This window comes from Rattus norvegicus, chromosome 1 (assembly GCF_021556685.1).
Source record: "Rattus norvegicus strain SHRSP/BbbUtx chromosome 1, alternate assembly SHRSP_T2T, whole genome shotgun sequence".
NCBI lineage: Eukaryota > Metazoa > Chordata > Mammalia > Rodentia > Muridae > Rattus > Rattus norvegicus.
This window is the reverse complement of record NC_141534.1, coordinates 188,209,845-188,225,318: the sequence shown is the minus strand read 5'-3', so window position 1 is coordinate 188,225,318 and position 15,474 is coordinate 188,209,845. Positions and strand designations below refer to the sequence as shown.

Below are 15,474 nucleotides of genomic sequence, written 5' to 3'. Positions count from 1 at the left end.
GTTTTTTTGTTGACTAGTCACCAATAAAGACTTTTAAATGTGCTGTGAACATCTACTCAGTGTGCTGAGTGAAATAAAACAGGTCTAATAGTCATGGGGCTGACTGGAGTGCATGTGAGCTCTTGGGAGGCATAGGTAAGAAGATCTCAAATAGCAGGCTAGCCTGAGTTTGCGCACATAGTGAGACCCTGTGTCACTATACATACACATGAAAGATCATCTTTAAAACAATTTTTCCTTCTGATTTTACTAGCTTAGGAAACAGTCAAACAATTCAGAAGTAGGATGTACATATATAATATTAGTTTATGTAGTTAATGATCAAATTTTTTCTACTGAAAAAAAATTTGTCCTTTATAACTGGCAAAAAATATTTATTTAGCAACTACGGTTACAGTTAGTATTTTGAAGAGCATTTTTCAAACTCCTTAGGAAAAGCTCAATTAAATTTGAGAAAGCAATGACTTCCTATTTGATTTTAATTTTAAGGCCTAGGGAACCTGGTTCCCTATACTTTCTGGGGTCCAGATCTATGTAGATAGAGTTTTTCTTTTAAGTTATTAAATCAGCTATTGCAGGTGGAAGATCAAGCTCTGGTCCCAAGTAAGCTTGTAACAACAGCTTCTGGTTTCTGGAAGTGACAACAGGAGCAGAAGTAGATGAGGAGGTAAATCAAGAGTGGAGAGGGGCTGGAGAGAGGGCTCCGTAGGTAAGGTACAGCTATGCAGGCTAGGGGCGTGAGTTCAGGTCCCCAGCACCCACAAAGAAAGGTGGGCACCTGAACAGGACATGAGGTTGGTGGAGACAGATGGATGTCCAGAACTCTGGTCACCAATCTAGTCTAGCCAAATGGTGAGCACCCAGTTCGATGAGAGATCTTATCTCAAAAACCAAGTGGATAGAGTGATAGGGAGGACACCTGACATCAACCTTTGACCTCCACATGAACATGCACTCACACATGGGTGTGAACACACACAGACACAGACAGACACACCAGAACAAAGAATAGGGTTGATTTAAAAGAAAAAGACTAATTTTTGCATCACATGCCCCCACAGGCAAGACCCTTCATGTGGGGGCTCTCCTGATAGAGGGTTACCATTAGAAAGTTACTCTTACATTATTATAAAAACTACTATCCTAACTAATGATAGAATCATTTACAGCAGGGTTCAGTTACATCTTCAAGGACAGAACCACTAGGGGGAGCTAAATTCCCCCCTGAACTGCTCCCCAGCCAACAAGCAGAGTAAATGTCAACTTAAATAAATTTACTCCAAGCCATTTTAAGTTATAAAGGTACAGAATAGAGACATTTTTATAAAACTATGTATTTTTTAGAATATGTGTTTCATTATATATAACAATACTCTATAGAAACTTCCAAAAATCGTACGGGCCTCTGGCAAAGAGGTTCTGAGGGCTGGTGACAGCAATGAATCAGACTTCATGTGATTACCCATCCATAACTCTGAATCACTCTCATAGGCACATGCAATTTCAAAAACAAAGGAGAGATACATTGCATTTTGGAGTCAACTATATATACTTAAGACTTTTATGTTAAAGGGGAAGGAAAAACAAAGGTAAGCCCTGGTTCTTCCTCTTTCCTGGCCCTGTGGGTATTGGGTATTGTCTGCTTGCTTGCCTCAGGTAAGTTTGTTTCTTTAGGTTTTGGTATTACTGATATTATGTTACTCACTAATGACTGAATCTTCCTGGAAAAGTGACTGTGTCTGTGAGTAGACAATAAAGAATTAGAGTCTCTTTATTTAAATTCCTCATCAACATGTTTTCAGTTAGTGGCCTCGTTTCTATAACTGCTTCTGGCCCTTACTCTCTGGAAAGAGTTGTTTCAGGTCTCTGACAAGAAAACTATCATCAGTTTGTTTCTTATTGCTTAATAAGGGTGAGGAGGAGTTGCTTGACTCAAAGGCAGCTTCATCTAAATTCTTATAAGGGAGATGTGTAGATAAAACTAAAAGTCAGAAACGAAGTTCTATAGAAAGCTGCAGAGATAGGACTTCTGAAGGTGCCATTCTGCCCTGTAGCCTGTAAGGACTGACTGTGTTTTATTTAGATTGTTCTCTGGAGGTTAGAGACAGCCTAAGGCCGTCACCAGGCGGTGCTCTAACTCAGCTACATGTCTAGCTGACATAAACTGATTTTTAAAATGTTAACCGGGACTCTTCAGGTTACCCTTTACTCCAGTTATAGCAGTTATAAATAAAAACATCAAGCTGAAGGGAGCTGTTTTAATCTTTAGAAGCATATGCAGCTTGAAATGAGTCTAAGCCACTGTACTGGAAACCTCAGTGTTCTGCAGATCTTCATCCCATGCCTGTAGACCAATGGTCACAGCTGCTGTACGCCAGACAGCTCTCTGTGGGTAGATGGTTAGCAGCACTCTGGACCTCTGCCCACTAGATGCCAGCAACCTCCTCTAGTTGGGATTATAAAAAGTATTTGGAAATATTGCCAAATGTGCCCTGTGGTGAAAACAATTACTTCAGAGACAAGGACAGCAGAATTACAGAAGTGTGTGTGTGTGTGTGTGTGTGTGTGTGTGTGTGTGTGTGTGTGTGTGTGTATGTTTTCCTTAAACCTGAGATAAGCTTCCAAAGTGTTCAGAAACTAAATCAATTTTGCAAGTTACAAGTTAATATTATATGTAATATATAAATTTATGATACCACAGGGGATAGCTTAGTAGAGTAAGAAACTTTGACAAATAATTACTAAAAAAACTAGTGTTGCTTTTTCAGTGGTCATTCAACCCAGGAGAAATAAAAATTAACAATATTAAAAAGCAAATGATTGCCTTCATCTAAGTCATATGTTTTCCTAGACTTATCTTTACTTTGATAGCTGATACCAGTACTGTCAAGAAATGACAGTCACTCAGACTAGTGGTAGCTTCAAATCACAAACCTGAAACCCTTATGTTACAGAAAGTAAGAAAGCCTCATTAAAGGAGCATTCACACAAACAGTGACATCTGTGGGCATCCTGGTCTCGCAGAGAGAATGCTGGAGAGTTGACGGGGCTGTATGGTCTATCTCATGGCCGTGAGTGGTGCTCCGGGAAGATTTACTGGGTCCTTAGGACTGAGCTTCATCATCTTCAGGAACCGGCACTGTGCTGCCTTCTAGAACAACGTAGTAAGCATGGCTACTTACTTCCAGTGAATGCTATCCATCGAGCATATTTTGTAGCTTCTCTTCGCCAGTGGGAAGCCACCAGCAAGCCACATGTGACAGTCAAGGAAATGATCCCCATGATGATAAAGAACAGGGTGGTGACCCACTCTGGGGGAAGCCGAGGGGGGATGCAGGTCCGGTCTCGTCCATGGATTGTCTGACACTGCCGCACAAGGCCCACAGTAAGTGCTCCTGGGAAGATGCAAAGGTGGGGAATACTTCAGTATGCTTGGCTGCCCGAGAATATGCCCCAGCAAACCCCTTTCATATTTAAACCTTGTTGGTATCTGTGTGGGCAATCCAAGTGTTTAATCAAGGAGTTCTCTCCAGCAGCCTGTTGCTGTTTATAATGTGACAGGGCTTGGGTTAGTGCAGAGAATATAAGCAACACGGACAGGCTCAGGAACCATAAAGACAGTTATGCATATCTTTCTGTCATGATAATCTTCCTACAAGGACTAGAGGCTGTGGCACAGGTTAACTGCACACACTCAGGAGCTGGCCTCCTGAACAGTTTCTGAGTACTTGTGTCAGGCATTGATCTGGTTCCAGGGAACAAAGCAAAGCTGCTGGCAGGGACCCCTGCCTTCCTAAGCCTGCACAGTGGCAGCAAGAACTGGACTTCTCTGCTGCTAGACTCAAGACTCACTGTGTGGTTCTTTATTTTGGCTGAGAAAGTATATTTTAGGAAATTAAACACAAACTTTGAAATATACCTAATGATAATATATAAAATTACATAATACATTAAACACTAAATTGGAAGTTATCAAAACTAAAAGGTTTGACTATTTTTATTACTATACAAGATTTAACACTATCACAGGTTAACAGGAAAACAAGTTATGAAGCAATCTGTAAACATCCTTGACATTAATTTTCAAAAACTTTATGGGGTTGGGGATTTAGCTCAGTGGTAGAGCGCTTGCCTAGGAAGCGCAAGGCCCTGGGTTCGGTCCCCAGCTCTGGAAAAAAAAAAAAAAAGAACCAAAAAAAAAAAAAAACTTTATTAGTAGTACTATTAATTTGTATGATGGTGGAAAAGAGTTGTGTGTGTGTGTGTGTGTGTGTGTGTGTATGTGAGTGTGTGTGTGTGTGTGTATGTGAGTGTGTGTGCGTGTGAGAGACATGTAGGCCAAAGGACGGCTTTGTGGAGTGAGCTCTCTTCTTCAGTATTGATCTGGGTTCCAGGGATCACAGTCATGTGGTCCAGCCTGTGTGAAGGAGGTTGTAGCTCCATTGTGATAAGTGACTTTACTTCTATGAAGCACCAGGCATCATCTTGATCAAACTTGGAGTGAATTATTGTAGAGAAACCCAGATCAGGAACACAAAAGACTATGTTCTCTTTTCCACACAAAGAGTTAAAATTTACTTCCAAATAAAAGCTGTCCCCTCTACTGAGGGGACTGTGAATAGGGAGCAGCTACCAAAATACCAGAGTAAACCTGAGGAGTCCCTGGAGCAGCTGACTCCTGCCTCTTTCTGGGGAAGGGTCATCTTTCTTGGCTGGCCTTTTATTTTCACTCCTGACAGGCTCCAACCCTGGTTCTTAGCCACGCCCCCTCAGACTCAGCACTTGGTGAGACGGGACCTTCTTGTGCTCAGACAGTAGATCGGGGCTGGCTCTGTCTGCACAGATCAGGGTAGGTGCACTTGGGAAGGAAGTGCTCTGCACAATGGCATCTCTCTACCAATCCAGTTCTGGGAATAAAACTTGAGTGACAACAGGAAAGAGGAGTGTGGCTGGGGAGAGTGTTCTGTTGTTAAAGAGCACATACTGTTCTTGCAGAGCACACACTGTAGGGTGGCTCACAGCTGCCTGTGACTCTGGCTTCAGGGTCTGAAGCCCTCTTCTGCCCTCGGCAGAACAGCACTCCTACAAAGGCATACACATACGTGCATACGCACACACACAAATTGAAAAACACTGTTAAAGAAAGTGAGGCAGGTCTTGGGCAGGGGCTCAGTGAGAAAAGTGATTGGTGAGCAAGCATGGGGTTTGGTTCCCTAGCACCCTAGAGTATACTCTGAAACATACTGGCAAGTACATGCTCCTTCTCCATACCATACGCAAAATGACAAACAGAAGAAAACCAAAGCACGCCAAAAGGTTAAGGAGGAAAAGTGGTGAGGAGGCTTCTGTAAACCCGAGCTATGGCCACCCCTCTCTCCAATAATGTCCTATCTGGCCAGAACTCTGAGACGATAAACTGTAGTTTTTCTTTTGAATCAAATCATTAGGTACATATGATGAATCCTCTAAAGTGCAAGCAACACAGGCACAATGTGGAGACTGTCACAGGCAGCATACAGGACAAAGGGAACAAACCTTTGCAGCACTGCCACCCACTCTGTCCCCAGCTGCTGCTTGGAATCTAGAGACTAGGAGTAGGCACCAGGGTTAACGGGACTTCTTGAGCAGTAACTTCCTCTGAATGATAACTCAGGTGGGCAGAACCTTACTATGGTAAAGCGTCCTATTGTAATTCTGGAAATAGAGAAGGCATTCACAGCAGTGCCCGTGAACTCCTAACAGGAAACCACTCCTGATCATTCAGCAAAAGACTTTTAACAAACTACCTTTGTGTAGTTGTGGAGCATAGAAAAGCTGCAAATGTCATGATGAAAGACACTTGCACAAAATGCTCCACTGCGGATCTCTGCTATGGAGGCATCTGTCTTTACAAGTCAACACACAAAAGATGCTTGACTGGCAACTCTCCACACCTACTGAGTCGAGATGTGCACCGAGGATTATTTTGTGCTCCCAAATAATACAATCTTATCCCGGCACATTAGATTGAGAGCTCTCTCCTTCAGAATAGTTCTGAGTACTCCCATGCTCCCTTCTCTAACTCTCTGATTAAGAACAGGATAAAGATGAGGATGCCCACTGTTCCCACTAATTGTCAGGCTTTCTGAGTAACATTTCTCTTTGTTGCCGCTCCTGTTTAGCAAAACCACAGCTAGTAAATATGAACAGAACAAACAATAAAATGAAAATGTTAGCTATAAGCAAACTGGAGAAAACCTGATGGATGTTTAGCTGTAGAGGGGTTCTGTCCTGGATTGATAAAATTCCTTATCACAGCAAAGCAAGACTGAATCCTCAGCACCTCTGAAGGGAGGCAGATGGGCAAAACAAGCAAACGTTTATAATAATGTCGCTCATTCTGCCCTGTAGCTGCTCTGTAAGAAAGGCCAGCTAATTTTAATTGGCAATTAAAGGGTACTGCATAAAAAATATCCAAATATTTCTCTGTGTGCTGAGTTTGTGGTCAGCAGTGTGTGAGCAATGCACGAGGCTCCAGGTTCAACCTCTAACATCCCACTGAAAACTACTGCATGGCTATCAAATGCTTAGTGTTGGAGCAGTGAGATTCCCAAAACAGTACTCGTGTGCTTCCAGTGAAAACAGATTTTCCTCAAATAGAGAACGGTTAGTGTTGACCATGGTTAGTTAATGTTATTCTTTGCCCTCTGGAGTAAGACTGTAATCTGATAACATTAATGATGTAGTCACACACATTCTATAGGCTGAGAGGGTCTGTAGTCAATTGCTTCGAAACTCAGATTTTGTTAATGCCCACACTTTGAGTAGGCCTTTCTTTAAATTGCATCTTTATTTCAATGAATTATCTCTGGCCCATCTTTTACTTCCACTACATTCTTTCACACACTTTGTCTGCATCACACAGCCACACTGCTGATGTTAAAAAGTAGCTCTGAGAGTAGTGGTGGTGCTGGGTACTGAACTCAGAGATCCTTTAACTTCAGAAGTGGGGATTACAAAATAACAGAACACACCTGGGCATGGGAGCACACGCCTGTAGTTTTAGCACTTGGGAGGCAGAGGCAGGTGGATCTCTGAGGCCAGCCTATTGTACAAAGCAAGTTCCAGGAGAGCCAGGGCTATCTTGAAAAATCCAAGATCCCAAACTAAAAACCCCACAAACAAACAACAGACTGCCATCTTCTCAGAGAAGAAACTTTGCACTTTACTGGAAAATCCTCAAATGGCCTGTAACAGTGGGTATACAGTAGGAATTAAATCAATTAAAAATAAGCTACAATTAGAACCACACTGAATTCCAGAGGTTCTATTGAAAACTGTATAGTTCAGTGTGGCTTCTTGATAAGCAAAAGCCCAAGCATTCACTAATTGTTGTTTTACACGACAGGTTTTGCCTTTGAAGGGGCCCATGACTGCATTTCCCAAGCAGCCAATCTATCTTTACCCTGCAGTTGTTGCCTAGGTAACCAATCCATCCAAATAAAAGATTCATACACAATAGAAAAAAGGAAACCAAACTAGAGGCTGCAGCCTCCCACAAGCCTCAAGGGATCCCACCTGTATACCCTCCATCAGAAGAGTCAAACATGCCCACTCTGCCGAGTGTGGTTTCCTAACTAGAATTGCCTTCTGAAGCTCATCACCTATAGATCCAGACACTCCGAGGTGGTGCAGCATAGCCAGTCTGAGCACGTCTGCTGCCACAGTGGATGATGATTAGCATGTCATCACTGTGGTAAAGGCACTGCCACAGAAAGTCTGTAACAGGGCTGTGAAGCAGCATGTACGCCCACCAGAGCCTGTCACAGGCAAGTCTTGTGATGTGCCCACCAATCTAGACCCGATCTCTGCAATGCATGTGGATTTCTGGCTTTCTTTTCTACAAGGAAGTGTGTTCTTAGCAAACTGTTTATTGGTGACACACACTGAACAACAAGTGCTTTACCACAAATGTCTTCCTGACTGATAAAGGTTTGGTCTCTGCCCTTTCAATAGCATCGGTGTTTAAACAAGTGACACCACTCCAATTTAACTGAAATGATGGAGACTCTTATCTACAGGAAATGCGGCTGAGGAAACTTAACAGAATACAGGGAAGGTTTGGGCAGAGGAGACTGAGAAGAAGGGGGCTCCAAGGCAGGTGCGGGTGCACAGTGTGCTCTCCTGTTACTGGTGCCTCCAGTCTCCGATGCTTGAACTTTCTTCCCAGCCGTCACTATCCTACTTCCTGTCCGGTGTCTTCCCCACCCATCCTGTCTTGACAGCTCACATGCTGAATGAATGAGTGGAGGCAGGGAAGTTTAACGCTTGCTAACAAAGGTGAGCACGTTCAGATAGTCTGCTGCCCACTTCATTAAAACTGTCCCGGGGTTGGGGATTTAGCTCAGTGGTAGTGCGCTTGCCTAGGAAGCGCAAGGCCCTGGGTTCGGTCCCCAGCTCCGAAAAGAAAAAAAAAAAAAAACAAAACCTGTCCCTTTGGCCTATTTGGTCAGTTTGCTTTTTACAGTCTTCTGTGTCCAGGGCAAACAGAGTAGCAGATGAAGATGAGCACTAGCTACGGTTCTGGAAGAAATGTCTTGATGGTCCCAGGAACCAGAAGGTGAAGGGTGTCAGAGTATGAAGAGCTGAAGCCTTTTCTTTATGAGAGCACTGTCTGTACAAGGTTGCCTAAGGAAATAGTTCCTCCAGTTCAGCTGCTTAGGCACCCGGAAACCACCGCAGCTATAAACCAAGACCCAAACTACTCCTGCTGGTTTCACAGGCATGAAAAACTGCCAATTAAAGGTTCACCAATCCTGGGAGGACAGTCGATGTGGAGCACATGAGACCATGGGAAACTTGTGGGAGGGCACTTGAAACAGTGACAGTGAAGCCAAAGATGACACAGACACCACAGGAAGTTGGAGAAGAGAGGAACATGGAATGTCTGCTAAGGAAAGCCATGGGAAATGAGCCCAACAGAGAGGCCATGTGGCTGTGACCAGTGTCCAGAGGGCTGGGGCTGCCAAGTCCCTGGGACTCACCACAGCCAAAGCTATGGTTTAATATGTGTCCTACTGCGTTTCAGTCATCTCTAATCTTTTCTATACCCCAGTGGCCCTGTCTGTAACAGGAACGAATGCTTACTCTGTGCCACTTTATCTTGGAAATGTAGGGTTTTCTTTGTGATTGTACATGGGCTCACAGCTAAATGTTTTCTTGAGTAGAAGAAACTTCAAAATTGAACATAAAACTTTTTTCTGTTTTTGTGCATGCATATTTGTGTGTGAGGTTGGGGACAACTCTGTGGAGCTGTACCTGCTGCCATTTTGTGTGACCTGTAGATTAAACTCAGGTTATCAGGCATCTCATTGGCTGAGGTGCTGGGAAGCTGGAGGACAGAATGAACGTGATCTCCACTGCACACAAGGAAGTCACAGCATGTCAAGGGGAACGAGGATCTTACTGTGTGTACTTGAGAGATGAGGTGTAATTTCAGGTGTTTTGGAGTCAAGTTGATAAAGGCTGGCTTGGGATGGTTAACCATGATTATCACTTGGTCACACTGAGAACAACCTAGCAGGCTACTAAAGCACACCTCTGGGTCCATGTGAGGGCAGCTGTTGGGACAACTAGATCAAACTGAACATAAAAACTTAATCAATGGTTTAATCTGAAAGACTCTCAAGAGGTGAAAAACTGGGTTGGAGGGAGTGGGTTCCTGGATATGCCTCTGAAGAGCAGAACTGAATACGAGCCTCTTCCTGCTTCCCTTCTCTACCTTGAGTCGTGAGTTGAGCAGCCTTATTCTACCACATGCTCTTCTTGCTATTCTGTGTCAGCACAGGCCAGAGCAATGGGGGAGGCCTACTGTGAATGAAACATCTTAAACTGTCAACCAAAATAAACCTCTCCTAATTTAAAAGTGAAAAAAAAAAAAGGGTACAGACACATGCTATGGCATGAATAAACATTGAAAGCAGGATGCTAAATAAAAGGAAGGAGCCAAAAAAGGCCACATATAATATGATACCACCTATATGACACTTCCACAACGGGCAACTCCAAAGAGGCAGGAAGCAGATCTGTGGTTGCCAGCTGAGAGGGAGGGATTGAGGAGTACTGAGAACTCTCCCTGCCCCCAGCATTTTAAAAAATATTATTTTTATTTCAATGTATGTTTTGTCTGCATGCCACATAACCACATGTGTGCCTGGTGACCATGGAGGCTCCATAAGGCATGGAGCCCCTAGAGCTAGAGTTACAGAAGATTGTGAGCCTCCATATGGGTACTGGGAGTTGAACTCAGGTCTTCAGGAAGAACAGCCAGTGCTCTTAACCACTGAACCATCTCTCCAGGCCCTGAAGTACACATTTTGAAAAGATGATAATTCACCTCACTTCCCAATCTAGTTTGGAGTACTTTTAAATGCAAAACTTCTTCTACAGCTTTTGCATTATTACTATGACTAGGCAAATCCCATCTTTATCTATTATAAAGCCACCAAGAGTTTCATTGTCTTATTTAAAAGAGAAAAGGTGGGGTTGTAGAGATGGCTCAGTTGTAGAGGGCCATAGTTTGGTTCTCAGCACTCACCATCAAGTCCAGCTCAAGAGAACCTGATGCTTCTGGCTTCCCAGGAGCCCCTGTAGCTTGGCTTTGAGTGGCCTGCTTTGAGAGAAGTCAGTTCTTAACAGCGGTGAGGATCCTTGTATCTGTGCTCCTGTACTTTCAAGATTCTCTTTATTTTTGTCTTTCAACTGGTTAGGATGTGCTTAGGTGTGGAACATCTCACATCTGTCCTACTTTATGTTTGTTGAAATTATTCAATATGCAGAATTACTCAATGATTTCCCGGTGCTCTGGCATCTCCTGTCTGTTCTGGAGCTCCCCGCTGTGTGGGTGTGGCATGTGTGGTCTCTGATGCTCTGTTCATTTTCATTCTCTTTGCTTCTGCCCCTCACACTGGAAAATCACAATCAATAGACTTCACTGATTCCTTCTGCTGATTTTCCATTTCAGCCACTGAACTTTTCTACTCCAGGCTTTCTATTTTTAGATCTTTCTCTGTATCAGGTCATTGTTTACTTTTGGGATATACTTAAAATGTTTCATTTAAATCGTTATCTCAGTAGTTCGTAACCTGTTGGCCATGACCCTATACTGCATACCATCTGCATACCATACCTTTATAATATATTCCTAATAGCAGCAAAGTCACACTCATAAAGTAGCAACAATACAATTTTATGGTTGGGGGGGTCACCAAAACATAAGGAACTGCATTAATGGGTCGCAACATTAGGAAGGTTGAAAACCACGGTCAGTGAGTCAGAGGCTGAGATTGCTCAGGTGCTGCTGACTGCTTCTACTGTTTAGTTGTTATAAGCCGTAATTCCTGGTTTCCTTGAATGTCTTATAGATTTGAGTTAAAAACTGGAAATTTGATCTGAGTTCGAGGCCAGCCTGGTCTACAGAGTGAGTTAAAGAACAGCCAGGGCTACACAGAGAAACCATACCTGGGGAGTAGTGGGGAGGGCAGGAAGCGGAAAGTGGAGACTGCTTTCAGCCAGGTGGTAATGGTGCGTGACTTTAACCCCAGTACTCAAGCAGGTGGATCTCTGTGAATTCAAGGCCAGCCTGGGAGTTCCAGGCGTTAGGACTACACAGGTTCCAGGAGAGCTCGGGCTACACAGAAAGATCCTGTCTCAAAAACAACAAAAAGCCAACACAGAAGGAGAGGGAAGGTGATTTTACACGGCACACTGTCCACCTTGTATACCAGGATGGGAATCAGCTTCCTCCTTTTTCTGTGATTTATTCTTGTTCTTGTTTGGTTCACAACTCTGCTGGGATAATTACATAAAGTCTCTACCTTCTGTTGTTTGTGGCCTTTGAAGTCTTTCTGACTTCATCTGACAGACATCTCAGCCTGTGCTGAAGGTTCTGTGGACAGAAGGTAATTTACAACTCTGCCTAAACCTTTACTTCTTGCTTGAGCAGAAGTGGAAGGTCAGCTGGAAGTGAGAAATGTGAGGTACCTTCTACACCTCTCCTCTCTGGCACCTGGACAGCATAACCATGGTGTGCCCTTCTAGAGTTCCTCAAAGACCCCTGGGGACATGGTTTTCCTGTTTTCTTCTCACACTTGCCTATCTGTTTCTCTTCTCTATCTCTGTCAGCTTTAGCCACCAGTGTTTTATATAACTTGGATGATGACTGTATTTAACAAATGCCATGTGGTCAAGTAAAGATAAATTGTAAACACGGAGATATCAGTGAGCCACCAGAGAAATCAAAACAGTAGAGGGTCCCTGGAGGGTCTGTAAGTGTGATGGGCCCTAAGCTCTCTCTGCTGATTACCAAGGTATTTTTCACAGCTACAGGGTTGTGAGGCTACTGGCTTTCCAAGCTGACAGGGAGAGAAGGGGGAGGTACTCAACTCTAACTGCCACACAGCTTGCTGTTCTTACTGAGCAAGCTCACTAAGTCCTTTCAGTGTGTTTCAAGACTTTAATGTCCAGAATTCTAAAGCTGACATTTTAATTTTATTCACTGATTTAGCAATTGTTCCTTTGCTTTTACAGAGGAACAGCTTTTTGGAGGCCCTTACTGTATTGTTCTGGAGTTAAACCCAGATGGTCACCTATGCGCTGCCATCAATTTGGGCAAATTATTTAATCTTTTTCGAAGCTTGCTTTTGCAGCAAAGAAACACAACTTACCATTCAGTTTATGTGAGAATTAAAAAAACAAGTAATATCCATAATGCAAATGGAACTATAAATACTGAAAGCTTATTGGGAATTAGATAAACTGTTGTTTGGGTTAACATACATTTCTACACAAACACACACCTGCACCACAAATATGGCAGTAGCAGACGTCCTAATTTAACACAGTAGTTTACTTAGGAAACTAACATTCCAAAGTAAAAAGAGGACATATGATGTTTGCTAGTCATTAAAAAGAACCCGGCTATACTCCTCTGTTGAACCATTCAGGTTGAAGATTACACACGACTCAAGTTCAGACTTGCTGAAATAAAAGCTCCAAGCAGAGCTTTCTAGAAACAAGGCTGGACGCTTGGGGTTGTTGGACAGCATGCTTAAAAACAACACAAACATCAACCTTTAAATCTGATTTCCTTTTTTCTACAGCGTGCTGTTTCCTTTAACTTTGTTTTATATTTTAATTAGTTAACTAATTAATTATATGTATAGCTTGTTTGCCACAGTATATGTGAGGTCAGAATATTGGGAGTTGGTTTTTGTCTGCCATCTTGTGGGATCCTAGGGTCAAACCCAGGTCATCAGGCTGTGTGAAATGCATGGACCCCCGAATCATCTTTCTAACTACCATCTTTAAATTTTTTATAGTATTTTTTTGAGACTGTAATATAATTACATCATTTCCCCCTTTCCTTTCCTTCCTCCAAACCCTCCCATATACTCCTCTGTTTTTTTTCAAATTCATAGCCTTTTTTTCCATTAACTGTTTTATATCTATATATGTGTGTATGTGAATTTATGTATATACACATGTATTTCTTTTTTTTTTTTCTTTTTTCTTTTTTTCGGAGCTGAGGACCGAACCCAGCGCCTTGCGCCTGCTGGGCAAGTGCTCTACCACTGAGCTAAATCCCCAACTCCATATTTCTAAATATATAATTGCAGGCTGCTTAGTTTATGATGTAACCAAATGGTGTGTCTTCCCTGGAATTCCTCTGGATTCCTTAGTTGCCTGTAGTTCTCTGTGTAGAGCTGAGGCTTCCTGGGCTCCTCCTACCCCTTCCACTTTGGTATGATTAATGTTGTTCTTGTTCAGCTCTTGTTTAGGAAGTCATGTTGGCAAGACCTTTGGAGTATAGCTTCTGAGATTCCTAGGAAACAGTCTCAGAGCAAAGTCCTGGTTCCTTTGCCTCTTCTAGTCTTTCTGCCCTCCAACCACCACCAGCCATCTGTAAGCAATACTGTACTTCGCTGGTTGTATCTAACTGAAACTTGCTTAAATCATCCTCAATACTGTCTTCTCATTATAACTAGCTTTTCATCAGTTCTTACTCCTTGGCCTTGGATCTAATGCTGCAAACATTAAGAACTAGTAATCTCTATTTAAAATGTGCCTTGACTTTGGTCACCTTCCTGAGGACCATGTGTTTTGGGCACTTCCTCCATGTAGGGAAGTCCCACTTCTAACCCAACTCCACTCCTTTTGCTCGGGGACTGTGCCTTCTCTGCACAAATAGGAAAGCTCCAACCCTCTGCAGCCCAGACCCTGCCACTTGGGGACCTCGAGTCCTGAGCCCAAGAAGCATGGACCCCAAGTAGCATCTGCTATTCCTGCTGTACCCCAGCCCCTTTCACAGACTTCTGAAGATTTGTATTATAAGCTTTACAGCCCTAGCTGAGCTGGGGCCACTTGTGAAACCCTATCCCCAGATCAAGACTACTCCAAATGCCATTCATTTGCTCTATAACCTGACAAGCTGGGGCAACAGCAAACAGAGATCCGAATGGCCACTCGAAGCTGGGACAGTTAGCCACCCATAAAATACTACAAAGGACATAACTCCTGATGTCTAGGTTCCACTACAACAAAACAAACAACATGAATAACTAAGACAATATGTCTCCTCCAAAAATTAGTTTCATAGTAATGGGTCCCAAGAAAAGCAGTCTAGGTACTGCACATAGCAATATTTCAAAATAGCAATTTCAATTATGTTCTGAATTATGGACTGAAGATGACAAAAACACAAACTGAATGAAATAAAGAAAATGATTCAAGATAAGAAAACAGAATTTAATAAAAAGAAATTTTGAAGAGAAGCCAAACAAAAATAAAACACAAAATGAAAACTCGAGTAAGTCAAATTACAAGCTCAATGGAAAGACTCACCAACACTATGGACCAACTGGGAGAGAGGGCGTCAGGATTTGAAGATAGATACAGGATTGGATTACTTGGTCAAAGACCATGTTAAACCAAAAACAAAACCAACAAAATCCTTTAATGCCATGTGCAGGAACTCTGGGACACAATTAAAAAGACCAAACCAACAAATCACAAATATAGAAGAAGAAACCCAAAGTCACAGAAAATATTTTTAAGAAAATCATAGAAGAAAATGTCCCAAAATCTAAGGACTCAAATCCCTATCAAGATACAAGAGCATACAGAACACTAAATAGAAAGATCAGAAAAGAAACTCCCCACATAACACTCAAAACACTCAATGTACAGAACAAAGGACTTTCAAAACTGAAAGACCAAGCCACATATAAATACAGGGTCATCAGAAGAACATTTAACTTTTCAGTGGAGATTTTAAAAACCAGAAGGGTTTGGACTGATATTCTATAAGTTCTGAAATACCACAAATGCCAGCCAGACTTGGCTATTGCACCTAGAAAAGCTATCTATCATGAGCCAAAGAGAAAGAAAAACTTCCACCATAAAAATAGATGAAAGAAATTTACAACTGCTAAGCTA

At 42.5% G+C, this 15,474-nt stretch overlaps 1 protein-coding gene across 2 annotated transcripts in view; it reads right to left on the bottom strand.

Moving 5' to 3' along the window:
* Window positions 1-15,474, bottom strand: part of Mosmo (modulator of smoothened) — a 70,679-nt gene that overhangs the window by 6,140 nt on the left and 49,065 nt on the right. For both annotated transcript variants that reach the window (XM_087550085.1, NM_001401762.1), the window contains 1 exon segment: window positions 3,183-3,395. In XM_087550085.1, the coding sequence (XP_087406211.1) occupies window positions 3,183-3,395 (213 nt within the window).